Consider the following 15,833-nt stretch of genomic DNA (forward strand, 5'->3'; position numbering starts at 1 on the left):
TCGTGGATGGTAGCATGAGCCTCCACATGCAGAGTCTCCGCGGTATCATGCACAACGAGCCACGTGATAAAATACGTGGATTGACTGTCTCAGAAGCGGAGGCAACTGAGACTTGTCTTCTGCCACCCGGATTGAGGTGAGTAACTGCGCCACCACGAGGACCTACTAAGTAGTGGGAATTGGGCATTCCAAATTGGGAGAAAAGGGGATAAAACCCCCCCCTCCCCAAAAAATCCATTGTCCCTCTAAGAAATCAGGGAAGAGTCTGTGATTTATAGTCAACTCTCAAGTGCAGCAACTCTATTTTAAGTCTAAGAAGCCTGTCTGTGTGATGCTGCATGATTTCAGGTGATGGATTGCGTGAAAACACATGAAAGGCCATTAAAGGCCACATCTGTATTCAGTATATCTCAATATTTTGCAATAAAATAAAAATATTTTTTTTCTGTACTTATAATCAAAAACTTTAAAAACAATAGAAATATATACAACTATTGATTTAATTTGATTCATTGTCATACACACTTGTTGCCCACTTTTGTTTAGTCATTATTAGGTAGCATATTCTCATTCATGAGCGTTTATGTGAACATTTCAGTTTGTTCAGTGCCACCTGAGATGAATAATGTGCTAAAACCAAGCAGACAGCATGTGCAGTCAAACAACACTAGTGAATATCCCTGGGGTGTTCATGACTGAAACATCACCAATGCACAAGTAGCATGTGTATTTGCAAGTGTTTCAATTGCAAGTGTTTTGCCCTAATCTACATACCATAATTGGGATGCAGCCTTCATGAACTCTCTCTCTCTCTCTCTCTTTCTCTTTCTGTCTGTTTGTCTGTCAGGCGATGCAGTACATGGAGCTTCTCCCTGCAGACAAGCGTCCTGTGGCCAGCACCGAAGGGGCGTTGTATCGCCACAGGCAACTGATAAGACAGCTGCCCTTGTACGATCAGGACCCATCATGCTGCCACAGCCTGTCTGAGGAAGAGCTAAGAGCCATGACTGACTTTGTGAGGTCATATAAAGAGGAGGCACTTGGGGTCGGGGAGGTCGCCCTGCCTGGAGAAGGAGGAACAACCAAACAGAAGAATGAAAAACAAACCCAGGAACAACCAAACCCTGAGACCACCACCAACGGAACAGCAGAGGAGAACAAGAAGAGTGAATGTGTGAGTTTAGTGGAACATTCACACATGACTGAGCAAAGACAAACATATGTTTATATTATCTAAATGAGGACATATCATATACTTCTATTGTTTTTATATACATTAAAGCTAATTAAAATAAATACAGACCAATACTCTAACCCTATCCACAATATTCCCAAGAGTCCCATGACGCTTTGCTGGTGATGTTGGCGGAACTTCCGGTTAAGCATTAACAAGCATTATGCTATGTAATAATGCAGCATGAAATATGACAGAAACTTAGGAACATACGACTGAAGTATTAAAGCGAGGCGATATTGTTCTTCCCCACCCATCTGTTATTAATGACGAGTGAGAGGATGATATGAAAAAATGGCCAAACATCACATAGTGAAGCATATTTGGTAATTTGTTGAGCCTTTGGCTAGTGATGTAGAATCTATGAATAACATGAAAGGCTCTGACGCTTATCAGTATTTGCACAGCAGCCAGGTTGGACGTGTTTTGATTAAGACTGTAGATAATTACATTTACTTGAAGCAGATATTGAGCCTGTTCAGAGCTTGAAGTGTCCATTCCATCGAGCTTGGGCACTTACTACACAGGCAAGAGAGGTGCGGACATCAGGATGTTCGTGTGCTGCAGGGCTTGGGAAAATTGTGCAATCATACTGCTGCTATTCTTTAGAAGGTTAGATGACAGCAATAAACTGAAGCCGATTTCACATGATTTGCTGAAGCTTCGTTCCATAGAGCTCAATGTATTTGGCAATGCTTATGCAAGTCATGTGACAGTTTTAAGACACACAGATAGATAGATAGATAGATAGATAGATAGATAGAAACATACATACACTACTGGTTAAAAGTTTTGAAACACTCATTCTTTATTATAATTTTTATTCTTCACATTTTAGAATAATAGTAAAGTCATCAAAACTATGGAATAACATACTGGAACTATGGGAATTAAGTTGTGACTAAACAAAATCCAAAATAAATCAAAACTGTGTTATATTTTAGCATCTTCAAAGTAGTCACCCTTTGCCTAGAATTTGCAGACATGTACTCTTGACATTTTCTCAACCAACTTCTTGAGGTATCACCCTGGGATGCTTTTTAAACAGTATTGAAGGAGTTCCCATCTATGTTGGGCACTTATTGGGTGCTTTTCTTTATTATTTGATCCAAGTCATCAATTTCAAAAACTTTTTTTTTAATGAAATTTTAGTTTTATAATGAAATAAATTAATATGGTGGCACAATTATATTTTTGTCTACAAAACTAATTTCAAACATTTAAGCATACACCTTCAGATCAAAAGATTTTTAAGATCATGAGAAACATTTCAGGCAAGTGTTTCAAAAGTTTTGACCGTTAGTGTACATACATGCATACATACATATATAGATACATGCATAGATATATAGATAGATACGTACATAGATTGAACCCTTCTCTGCACTCCGACATTCACCATGACCAAATCACTGCAATGAAATCAACATTTATATGAATTTTTATCTATTATTTTAAGTTGTGTTGAAGGAAATATTAAAAGTGGAAACAGGAAATCGGATGGGAAAAAGAGTGGGACAAAAGGCAGATTTGGACCGGGGTCACTATGACAACATTGCACATTCACACCGTCTTTACACACATGCCACAGCAGTGACACCTATTGTCTAGTTATTCTCATATATTCCTGTGGTTTCACCAGACTATTGGGAAGAAAATAGCTGCACTGTGTGGCAGATGGTATTTACACAGGGGTTAAAATAGTCACTCCGTACAAATTATGTCGTTTTTTTCCATTTAGTTTGAAAATGCAGTCAGACAGGAGAAGACGGGGACATCTTGCACAGATACTCAAAGAAAGTGAAATGCAGGGAGGAAGGATGCAGGACAGAGGAAAATCAGACAAATTAATTTCAAACGTCACAAGCATCTCACTGTTACTCCAGTCCCTCTTCTTCAACTCAGAAAGAGCATGCCAACCCACAACTGTTTCAGTCTCATGAAGAGTTTAAAATCAGTGTAGATGTCTCTATGATGGCTCCACTTTTTCAGCTTCCGACAAATAATCTCTTGTTGCACTGTTACAAAGTGGAGAAAGGGTACCTGAAAACCACACAGAGCTACCATTTGACCCCTTCTTACCTCACAATGAACATACATCTGACCTAGTAAGTCAGAAATGTACTGCTTTTTATGAAAGGCTTAGACAAGAAAACATAGGTTGACACAGGAAACACACATGTAGAGCTTATCTCAAGAATGGCATGATGCCAGGAGAATACGCATGACAGCAAGTGTAGTACAGGTAAGAGGGACCTAAAAAGCAGCAAAACTGACCCTAAAAATACTTGGACAAACACTTATTCCATACATTTAAGGGAAACTCGGCTACCAAGTATGGCAGCAACAATAAAAAGCCATTCAAATGCTATGAGATCGAGAATGTAAAGTAAAGCATAGAGGTGTTGTGGTCTGTTACGAGCCATGGTTAGCTGCAAGCCCAGATGGAATCACTGATGCTACAAACATATTAGTGGTGAAGTGCCCATTCAAGTGTTCCAAATCACATATTGAATTTCTGAATCAAATGGAGACATCAAATCCCTGGATGATGGGGCAATTCATAATAAATACAAATGGTCCAAATAGGTATTACTTCCAAAAGCCAGTTGACCATGTTGTGCCTGAAAACTCAAACATGCAAAATCCTCATCTGGACACCAAATGAAGACCTGTGCTAGACATTCCTCCTGATAAGGTGTACAAATAAAGCTAAAGTGAAGCGTCTCAGAGAGTTTTACTTTTTAAACATGTTGCCCAAAGTTGGAGATGGTTTTGGAAATAAAAATCTACTAGCCTACAATATCATAATCGCAGTATTGCCTTAATCGATTATAATCCCATTATTAGGGTGTATGTAAACGTGGCAAATGTTTGAAAAAGAAAAAAAATGCAATGCAAATGCAACTTTACATTATTGTGGCAGACAAGCATAGCATTGATTAGGCAAACAAAAAGTGGCTTTAGACAGCAACTATTGAAAAATAGTTTATTTCCATAGCTATCATTGAACATAAGCATACCATTTTGCTATTGAATTTTATTGAATCTGAGGCAGACTTATTATAAGGTTTTTTATTTCCACATACGTCTGACGATCTCTTTTTGAGCATTTCACTTTGGTAGTGTTGCATCATAAACAGTGCTTTTAGGATGCAGTGTCATGTTTAACATAGTTTGTTACTTTGTATGCAGGAGTCTCAAGATGAGTTTTTCTGAGTTGCGCTCCATCTAGCTGTGTTTGAATGCAAGAATGTGTCCTCATCTTGTGCTGTCTGCTGTCAGTTGTGCCTGCACAGATGCTGCAGTTGCACTTTCTGCCACCTGCTGATTGAGACTCATAAAAAAAAGGTGGTATAGTGTTCAAGCTTAAATTGCTCCAATGGTAGGAAAATTCCTTATTAAGGTCCGAGGCTTGAATAATTATATATATATATATATATATATATATATATATATATATATATATATATATATATATATATATATATATATACCGATCAGCTACAACATTAAAACCACCTGGCTAATATTGTGTAGGTCCCCCTCATGCTGCCAAAACAGCGTCAACCCGCATCTCAGAATAGCATTCTGAGATGATATTCTTCTCACCACAATAGTACAGAGCAGTTATGTGAGTTACTGTAGACTTTGTCAGTTCAAACCAGTTTGGCCATTCTCTGTTGATCTCTCTCATCAACAAGGCATTTCTGTCCACAGAACTGCTGCTCACTGGATGTTTTTTTGTTTCTGGCACCATTCTGAGTGAATTCTAGAGACTGTTGTGTGTGAAAATCCCAGGAGATCAGCAGTTACAGACATACTCAAACCAGTCCGTCTGGCACCAACAATCATGCTACGGTCCAAATCACTGAGATCACATTTTTTCCCCATTCTGATGGTTGATGTGAACATTAACTGAAGCTCCTGACCTGTATCTGCATGATTTTATGCACATGCTACCACATGATTGGCTGATTAGATAATCACATGGATGATTTTTGGTGCCAGATGGGCTGGTTTGAGTATTTCTGTAACTGCTGATCTCCTGGGATTTTCACACACAACAGTCTCTAAAATTTACCACGAATGGTGCCAAAAACCTCCAGTGAGGGGCAGTTCTGCGAACGGAGATGCCTTGTTGATGAGAGAGATCAACAGAGAATGACTGGTACAAACTGACAAAGTCTACGGTAATTCAGATAACCGCTCTGAACAATTGTGGTGAGAAGAATATAATCTCAGAATGCTATTCTGAGATGCGGGTTGGCGCTGTTTTGGCGGCACAAGGGGGACCTACACAATATTAGGCAGGTGGTTTTAATGTTGTGGCTGATCGGTGTATATACTGTATGTGTATATATATATATATATATATATATATATATATATATATATATATATATGAATCGCACTGAATTGACCAATTAATTCGACAGCCCTGCTTTCAAATGTTACTTTCTTAAACTCTGTAAAACATGTAGTAAACCATATTTCTTTGTGATTTCCACTGCCACAGCAGTGCTTTACAAAACAACAAAGATGTATGATGCACTATAATATATGAACAAAACAACAGTGCATCAAATCTACTATACAGTCTCTTGAACGTCAGTGTTTTACCTTATAAAAAGAGTTGCCTATATAATCTTCAGTAAAGTGTTGAGTTCAGAGAGGTTTATCAAATCAAATCAAATCAAATCACTTTATTGTCACACAGCCATATACACAAGTGCAATGGTGTGTGAAATCCTTGGGTGCAGTTCCGATCAACATAGCAGTCGTGACAGTGATGAGACATATACCAATTTACAATAAACATCAGATTAACACAACACAATTTAAACATCTGATGTACACATAATTACACTCAAAAGTATACAAATAATAGCATGCACTGTACAGTATACAATACGCACTATATAGATACACATTATTCAATAAAAATAAAAAATAAAAATATATAAAAAAGTATATATATATAGAATGTACAGTATTGTACTGTATTGACATTCAGGCTGTCGGTTGATAGTCAGTTGTTAAGAGAGAATATAATATAATAATAATATAATTTATGACAGTCCGGTGTGATATAAGAGTAAGGGTAATAAAGTGCAGTGCTGATGTATATTGATCGTGGGAGATCAAGAGTTCAAAAGTCTGATTGCTTGGGGGAAGAAGCTATCATGGAGTCGGCTGGTGCGGGTCCTGATGCTGCGATACTGCCTACCTGATGGTAGCAGTGAGAACAGCCCATGGCTCGGGTGGCTGGAGTCTCTGATGATCCTCCGAACTTTTTTCACACACCGCCTTGTATATATTTCCTGGAGGGAGGGAAGCTCACTTCCGATGATGTGTCTGGCAGTTCGCACCACCCTTTGCAGTGCTTTGCGGTTGTGGGTGGTGCTATTGCCGTACCAGGCGGAGATACAGCCAGTCAGGATACTCTCAACAGTGCAGGTGTAGAACCGTGTGAGGATGTGGCGGTTCATTCCAAACTCCCTCAGCCGTCTCAGGAAGAAGAGGCGCTGATGAGCCTTCTTCACAACGACTTCAGTGTGGATGGACCATGGGAGTTCCTCAGTGATATGGACACCCAGGAACTTGAAGCTGCTGACTCTCTCCACTGGTGCTCCATTGATGGTGATGAGACTGTGTTCTCTGTCTTTTCTTCTGAAGTCCACCACAAGCTCCTTTGTCTTACTGACGTTGAGGGAGAGGTTGTGCTCCTGACACCAGTGTGTCAGAGTGTGCACTTCCTCTCTGTAGGCTGTTTCATCATTGTCAGTGATCAGACCTACCACCTTAATGATGGCATTGGAGCTATGTGTTGCCACACAGTCATGTGTGTACAGGGAATACAGGAGTGGGCTGAGAACACAGCCCTGTGGAGCTCCAGTGTTGAGGGTCAGTGAGGAGGAGATGTTGCTGCCTATTCTAACCACCTGGCGTCTGCTTGACAGGAAGTCCAGGATCCAGCTGCACAGCGAGCTGTTTAAGCCCAGAGCCCGGAGTTTCTCATCTAGCTTGGAGGGCACTATGGTGTTGAATGCTGAGCTGTAGTCTACAAACAGCATTCTCACATAAGTGTTCTTTTTTTCCAGGTGGGAGAGCAGTGTGTATTGTAGATGCAATGGCATCATCAGTGGAGCGGTTGTTGCGGTAAGCAAACTGCAGCGGGTCAAGAGAGAGAGGCAGCACAGAGCAGATGTAATCTCTGATTAGTCTCTCAAAGCATTTGCTGATGATGGGGGTCAGAGCAACAGGATGCCAGTCATTTAAGCAAGTTATTTTTGATTGTTTTGGAACAGGCACAATGGTGGATGTTTTAAAGCATGTGGGGACTACAGACAAAGAGAGGGAAAGGTTGAAAATATCCATGAAAACACCAGCCAGCTGGTTCGCGCACGCTCTGATGACGCGGCCCGGAATGCCGTCTGGGCCCGCGGCTTTGCGGATATTCACCCGTTGGAAGGATCGGGTTACATCCGCTACAGAGACGGAGAGTGAACTAACCTCTGTAGCTTCGGCCGCGAGAGCTCTCTCCGCGAGGGCAGTGTTATTTCCCTCGAAACGAGCATAAAAATTATTTAGCTCATCCGGGAGAGAGGCAGCGGTGTTCATGGCGGAGTTTTTATTCCCTTTAAAGTCCGTGATGATGTTAATTCCCTGCCACATGCTTCTAGAGTTGGTGGTGTTAAACTGTCCTTCAATCTTGCTCCTGTACTGGGGTTTTACGGTTCTGATAGTTTTTCGGAGGGCACAACTGGCTTGTTTATGCTCCTCCGCGTTCCCGGAATTAAAAGCGGAGGTCCGCACATTAAGTGCCACGCGAACATCGCTATTGATCCAAGGTTTCTGATTATTGTGCTTTACTCTGGTAATTATCTATTTTTGCTTATGAGAGAAGATGTATCACAAACATCTGCCACACAGTACACACATTTTAAGATTTTCTGTTCTTCATTTTCAAATTCTTCAGCTTATAAATGGTTTCTTGTTTGTTTGTTGAATGGAATGAGATAAAGCAGTGTTCACAGAAGGAAATTACATTTAAAACAGACATGGTCTGACCTAGTAAGCCAGAAATGTACTTCTTTTTATGAAAGGCTAAGACAAGAAAACATAGGTTGACACAGGAAACACACATGTAAAGCTTATCTCAAGTATGGCTCAAAAAAGTATTTGATTGCTTAAAGGAATCGTTCACCCAAAAATGAAAATTCTCTCATCATGTACTCACCCTCATGGCATCCCAGATGCATGTGACTTTCTTTCTTCAGCAGAACACAAATTAAGATTTTTAGAAGAATTTCTCAGCTCTGTAAGTCCATAAAATGCAAGTGAATGGGTGCCAAAATTTTGAAGCTCCAAAAATCACACAAGTCAGCATAAAAGTAATCCATATGACTCCAGTGGTTAAATCCATGTCTCCAGAAGCGACTTGATAGGTGTGGGTGAGAAACGGATCAATGTTTAAGTCCATTTTTACTATAAATTTTCCTCCCTGCTCTGTCAGTGTCCACTTTAACTTTCACATTCTTCTTCTTGTGTTTTTGGTGATTCAAATTCTTCATGCATATGCCCCGTAATGGGTAGGGAGAAGAATTTAGACTTAAATGGACTTAAATATTGATCTGTTTCTCACCCACACCTGTAATATCACTTCAGAAGATATGGATTTAACCACTGGAGTCATGTGGATTACTTTTATGCTCCCTTTATGTGGATTTTGGAGCTTCCATTCACTTGCATTGTATGGACCTACAGAGCTGAAATATTCTTCTAAAAATATTCGTGTTCTGCAGAAGAAAGAAAGTCATACACATCTGGGATGGCACGAGGGTGAGTTAATGATGAGAGAATTTTCATTTTTGGGTGAACTATTCCTTTAAGTCACACTTATAGCACAGCCCTCCAGTCATCATAGCATTGCTCTGTGACTTTGCTTGATTCAGTGTGCAGGAATTTTTTCTCCTGCTGATGTTCTGTATGTCTGTTTTACACACATGCATGTGGTGCATTCAGAGCTACAGGCTGCTAATAAACATACAGATTTACAGCCGCAGTCTAAATGAGTGTTTATCTTAAGCTGCTTTGCCGGGACACATTTACTACCTTGTAAAGTCCCACTGACTTTTTTTCTTTAAATCAGATGAGAATAGTGTGGTGCTGCCTGTTTTCAAACTGTTTGGCATTTTTGCCTGAAGGAATCACATTTTCTGGGAATTTTTATTCCTCCTATTCCAAACAAATGCTTTAGATGAGTTATTTCGACTTTTTTAGAGCTGTAAGATGAATGTTTGGTTATGAAAGAAATGCTTTCTGTTCGAATTCCAGAGCACATTTCAGTTGCTCCACATGATCCGTCATTGTACAGACAGTGTTGTCTATATGGGAAGCATCTAAATCTAAAAAGCCGCTGATAAAAGCCTCTACTAACATGAAGTATTTGACTACAAGTTACAAGCATTAAAGTAATAGTTCATCCAAAAATTTATGTCAGTTTCATTATATGGAAAAGAGTGGTCATGTACATTCTTCAACATTTTGTATTTTTTTCCACAGAGGAGTTTGGAATAGCATGATGGCGAGTAAATGCTGACATATTTTAAATTTTGTGGTGAACAATTCTGTAAAAGGCATAATTATGTTTATTCATACCGTAGACAGTCTTACAGCTTTAAAATGTTTAAGTTGAGATGCTTTTTGAACTAAATTGGCTTTGTGACTAAACTCATTTTTCAGCTTGGTATTTAGGGTATTAGCTGAATGTTGACCTGTTATCTGAGATGTTTTCAATGTTTAGGACAGATTTCCACTAGAGACACAGATAGAAAGAGCAGAAGTCTACCTGATAAAATTTGCATTATATAAACAAATACATTTACAAGTTTGTTCCAGTGAGTTTTTAAAACATTTACATCTTCATACTCAGACTGAATGAGAAGAGAATGACATTATGAAACCAAATAAACATCTGCTTATTTCAATTGATCATACAAATGAATCCTCAGTTTGCATTTACATTTATTCATTTAGCAGATGCTTTTAACCAAAGCGACTTACAAATAAGAAATACAGCATAAGCGATTCATCCTAAGAAGGCAGTAATATGAATACAGCAAAAGCGATTAATCCTACGGAGTTAGTTTGAGTGATCAGATTTACAGAACAGTACAGTATATCCGTCTCGAATCTATCCTGGAGGGCATTTACACTTCGAATCGCAATCCGATCAGCAAAAACGCATGAAGTGACCAAGTATTAATACCCCCTTAATGACAAATCCCAATGATGTCATGTATGTGGAGAAGAGGAGGGTCCCAAGCACTGAACCCTGAGGTACCCCGGTTAGGGGGTCTTTATGTTGTTACCATGGTGATGTGTCTCTCAGTGGTGTAGGTTTCTTTTCACATACTGTATGTGTTTGTGTGTTTAGCTAAATGATTAACATTAGATTTAGATTGTTTAGTAATGCAAAAGAAATGTGAACACAAAGCATCAATTTTACTTTTAAATGTTTTTTATTGCAATATCAGATAATTTGCACACCCACCTTTATAAGCTGTCATGTCATTTTTATTTGTATAGCGCTTTTCACAACACATGTCGTTTCAAAGCAGCTGTACTGGAAATTATGCTATAACAGAAAATAAAGCTGTAATGTCTTAGTTATCATTGTGCTATTTAACAAAAATGTTATTGTAGATTGTGCCTTAAAAAGTAAATAAAATTTTTATTTAGAAACCCAGTGAGCAAGCCAAAGGTGACTGTGGAAAGGAACAAAAAACTCCATAAGATGTTGGTAAATGGAGAAAAATAACCCTGGGAAAATTAAGGCTCACTTTGGGGGCCAGTTCCCCTCTGGCTAAACAACATGAATAAACCAATATTAGTTATTTATGTGTAGAACAATTCATGGTTTAAATTAGTATACTAAGTAAATGTTATGGGCCTATGTTTAAACAAATGATTTATGTGAAATGTAAGTTTAATTGCAAAGTCTTCGAAGTCCACACTGTATTAACTGTGCACGTAGTGCACATAGATGCAGTATTCTTTGTTATTTGGCTGATAAAACTAACTTTGTTGGCATTTAGTTCATTGTCTATGTATTCCATAGAGTGTAGTCCATCCTTTGACCAAGTCGATACAAGTAACAGTCAGTGAGGGGCATCGCAGTCCGGCTGGAAGCTTATGGCAGGTAATTTTGGTGAAGTCCATCCTGAGTCCAGGTTTCAGACAGTGGCACATGAAGTATCCCATGTCTTGGAGTTGGCATCAATTCATCCTCTGTGAAGTCCATTGTAGTAGACTAAAGTGAAGTCTGGCTGGAACAGGCTACACAATTATTACACAATTATAACACAATTACATTTCAATGGGTTAGAATCAAAGAATGTTATTCTTCCTACTAAGCTTTTGGTGAAATGAAAATATCATGCTTTTACTCTGTATTTTTTTTTTTTTTTTCACAATTATTTATTTCAAGGCACAAAAAATAAAATGATGCAACCAGAATTTACCCCGTTATCTATTTGATTTATGTACATTTCCAGACTAATCAAACAACTGACCCCAGTGGCCAAAGCTGGAAGTATTTTTGACAGTTTCTGGGTCAAATTTCCTCAGAGTGGCGGCAAAAGCGTGTTGTATTTTTAGTTGTAAACTATGTAATGCAGTCAACAGGAATGCATATTTATAAATTCTACTCGCTAACCCAAACCCCAGCCCTAAACCTAACCGTCAGTGGAGTAAAAAATTTATTTTTAGAGCAACAATCCAACCTCTGAATTATGCTCACCATTGTATATGTGATACAATTACACTGCAAACAAATTTATTTTTCTTACTGAGTATATTCGTCTTGTTTTTCAGGAATTTTCCAGGAACCATTCTTAAACTTGATAAGCAAAATGACACTTTTGGAAACAGAAAACAAGACAAAATTAGTCATGTTTATGCTTATAAAAAGAAAAATCAGTTTGCCAATGGAGTAAGAAAAAAATATATTAAATTATATTTTATTTTTCTTAACCCATTTGCAAATATTTTTTTCTTGTTTTAAGCATAATCCCCACCAAGTTTGATTAGTTTTCTCTTAAAACGAGACTTAAAGTTTTATGCCATTCAGTAATGTTTTCTTCTTTGAAGCATGTTTAGATATTTTTAGCAGAAAACAAGTAAAAAATACTCAGTAAGAAAATGATTTTTTTGAATTGTACTTCCTGATTTCCATGGGACCAGAACTTGTGTCTCAGAGATTTCTTATGCAATACTCTATCAGTAGCTTCAGAGGGAAAGGTAAATTGATGCAGAATTGAATGAACACTGGGAAACAGAATATCGATTTCCTGTGTGATCATGTTGAAATTTCAAGCTGTGACAGGTTTGAAATAATCTACAACTTTATTACAAATAAGTGCTGCAAAGCTGGGGGTCATAATCTTGGATGATGTTCCCAAATGTCTGTGGTGGTTATGGTCCTAATACCTGAAATAGGGATTCCTTGAATGTTCAGCAGTAACCTTTTCAAATTAAATTATTAATAACAATATTTAAAGATAATAATAAAAAATAATGACTTTCTGACAGACTGTCTACTGTCTGTCTCTCTCAGAGCTGCAGTGGTTGTGGTCAGTTGGCAGCGATGGACAGTCCTGTAGTGTACGCTGACAGGTGCGGATATGAGAGACTCTGGCACCCCACCTGCTTTGTGTGCAGTGAGTGTGGTGAAGCTCTAGTGGACCTCATCTACTTCTGGAAGGACGGAGCACTGCTGTGTGGACGTCATTACTGCCAGAGCATCAGACCTCGCTGTCTGGGCTGTGATGAGGTGAATCTATACACTTCTTAACCAGATAAACATATTATTTTAGTTTAAGGCTTAAAAAGGACTGAAGGAATAGAAAGAATAAGAAAGGAGTTGGAAAGGGTAGTTCAAGCAAGGCTCTGAATTTAGAGTTGGAACTATCAATTGTATAATTGGTGCTAAATGTTATATACTGTACCTGTATATTGATTCTCTATGTGTCTCTCTTTGTCTCTTGTGTAGCTGATCTTCTCAGAGTTGTTTCATCAAGACGCTGATGGGAGCTTCTGGCATAAGGAACATTTCTGCTGTTGGCTGTGTGGACAGAACCTCAGAGTTCAATGTGGATGTGACAACCGCCAATCAAAAGCATTCTCAAACCAGTAAAATACTGGCTAATCAGGCACAGAACACACATAGCCTTCAGTTTTCGAAAACAACAACTAAATATTTTGTTAATTACTAATTAAAGCTCATGATTTTTTGGGTGTGTAATTTTGTCTTTGCATATAAGCAAGAAAATTCAACCTGGTCTCATAGAATCACATCACTACAGTATACCTACACAGGGCTGCCGATAAGGGGGGACAACTGGACCTTTTGTACCGGGCCCGGGCTTGAGAAAGGATATTGTAGAGCGCATCTAAACGCGTTCAGCGGGAGATGCATATATAAACATGGACACAGTGCACAACAGCAAAAGCCGTCGGGGTAGCGCACGTAGATGGAATGACTGTCTGCACACCACCCATACCCGAATATGACATCTAAACACTTTCTATTGCACAAGACTTATAAAATTATACATTTTAAAATTTGCATTATGTAAACAAATACATTAACTAGTCTGTATTGACTTTCAGGCTGTCGGTTGATAGTCAGTTGCCAGTGTGTTGTTAAGAGAGACATAATTTATGACAGTCCGGTGTGAGATAATAAGATTAATAAAGTGCAGTGCTGATGTATATTGATCGTGAGAAATCAAGAAAGTCTGATTGCTTGGGGGAAGAAGCTGTCATGGAGTCGGCTGGTGCGGGTCTTGATGCTACGATACCGCCTGCCTGATGGTAGCAGTGAGAGCAGCCCATGGCTCGGGTGGCTGGAGTCTCTGATGATCCTCCGAGCTTTTTTCACACACCACCTGGTATATATGTCCTGGAGGGAGGGAAGCTCATCTCCGATGATGTGTCTGGCAGTTCGCACCATCCTTTACAGGGCTTTGTGGTTGTGGGCGGTGCTATTGCCATACCAGGCAGTGATGAAGCCAGTCAGGATGCTCTCTACAGTGCTGGTGTAGAACTGTGTGAGGATGTGGTGGTTAATTCCAAACTTCCTCAGCCATCTCAGGAAGAAGAGGCGCTGATGAGCCTTCTTCACAATGGCCTCAGTGTGGACGGACCATGTGAGTTTCTCAGTGATGTGGACACAGAGGAACTTGAAGCTGCTGACTCTCTCCACCGGTGCTCCATTGATGGTGATGGGACTGTGTTCTCTGTCTTTTCTCCTGAAGTCCACCACAAGCTCCTTTGTCTTGCTGATGTTGAGGGAGAGGTTGTGCTCCTGACACCAACGTGTCAGAGTGTGCACCTCCTCTCTGTAGGCTGTTTCATTATTGTCAGTGATCAGACCTACCACCGTCGTATCATCAGCAAACTTAATGATGGCTTTGGAGCTGTGTGTTGCCACACAGACATGTGTGTACAGTGAATACAGGAGTGTGCTGTGAACACAGCCCTGAGGGGCTACAGTGTTGAGGGTCAGTGTTGAGGAGATGTTGCTGCCCATTCTAACCACCTGGCGTCTGCTTGACAGGAAGTCCAGGATCCAGCTGCACAGCGAGCTGTTTAAGCCCAGAGTTTCACATAAAGTGTGGAGGGCACTATGGTATTGAATGCTGAGCTGTAGTCTACAAACAGCATTCTTACATAAGTGTTCCTTTTTTCCAAGTGGGAGAGAGCAGTATGTAGTGTAGATGCAATGGCATCATCAGTGGAGCGGTTGTTGTGGTAAGCAAACTGCAATGGGTCCAGTGATGGAGGCAGCACAGAGTAGATGTTATCTCTGATTAATCTCTCAAAGCATTTGCTAATGATGGGGGTCAGAGCAACAGGACGCCAGTCATTTAAGCAAGTGATTTTGGATTGCTTTGCTACAGGTGGACGTTTTGAAGCATGTGGGGACTACAGACAAGGAGAGGGAAAGGTTGAAAATGTCCATAAAAACACCAGCCAGTTGGTTCGCACACGCTCTGATGATGCGGCCCGGAATGCCGTCTGGACCCGCAGCTTTACGGATATTCAACCGTCAGAAGGATCAGGTTACACCCGCTACAGAGACGGAGAGTGAACTAACCTCTCTAGCTTCGGCCGTGAGAGCTCTCTCCGCGAGGGCGATGTTATTTCCCTCGAAATGAGCATAAAAATTATTTAGTTCATCCGGGAGAGAGGCAGCGGTGTTCACAGCGGAGTTTTTATTCCCTTTAAAGTCTGTGATGATATTAATTCCCTGCCACATGCTTCTAGATTCAGTGGTGTTGAACTGTCCTTCAATCTTGTCCCTGTACTGGCGTTTTGCTGCTCTGATAGTTTTGCGGAGGGCATAACTGGCTTGTTTATGCTCCTCCGCATTCCCAGAATTAAAAGCGGAGGTCCGCGCATTAAGTGCCACACGAATATCGCTATTAACCCATGGTTTCTGGTTGGGGTAGATCCGTATTGTTTTGGTCGGAACAACGTCCTCTACGCACCTTTCTGATGAAACACGTTATGCTATCAGCATAAACCT

The 15,833-nt window shown here is 39.8% G+C and overlaps 1 protein-coding gene across 2 annotated transcripts in view; it reads left to right on the forward strand.

Moving 5' to 3' along the window:
• The window catches only part of lmcd1 (LIM and cysteine-rich domains 1), a 56,271-nt gene extending 41,427 nt beyond the window's left edge, over positions 1 to 14,844 (forward strand). Inside the window, exons 4-6 of one of the 2 annotated variants that reach the window (XM_051694537.1) lie at positions 848 to 1,174; positions 12,858 to 13,073; positions 13,293 to 14,844. In XM_051694537.1, coding sequence (XP_051550497.1) covers positions 848 to 1,174; positions 12,858 to 13,073; positions 13,293 to 13,436 — 687 coding nt within the window. In that variant the 3' untranslated portion in view covers positions 13,437 to 14,844. Of the gene's footprint in view, positions 1 to 847; positions 1,175 to 11,360; positions 11,735 to 12,857; positions 13,074 to 13,292 lie in introns of those variants that run through there. The other variant, XM_051694538.1, reaches the window with a different exon arrangement.
• The last annotated feature ends 989 nt before the right edge of the window (positions 14,845 to 15,833 follow it).

This window comes from Myxocyprinus asiaticus, chromosome 50 (genome assembly GCF_019703515.2).
Source record: "Myxocyprinus asiaticus isolate MX2 ecotype Aquarium Trade chromosome 50, UBuf_Myxa_2, whole genome shotgun sequence".
Lineage (NCBI taxonomy): Eukaryota > Metazoa > Chordata > Actinopteri > Cypriniformes > Catostomidae > Myxocyprinus > Myxocyprinus asiaticus.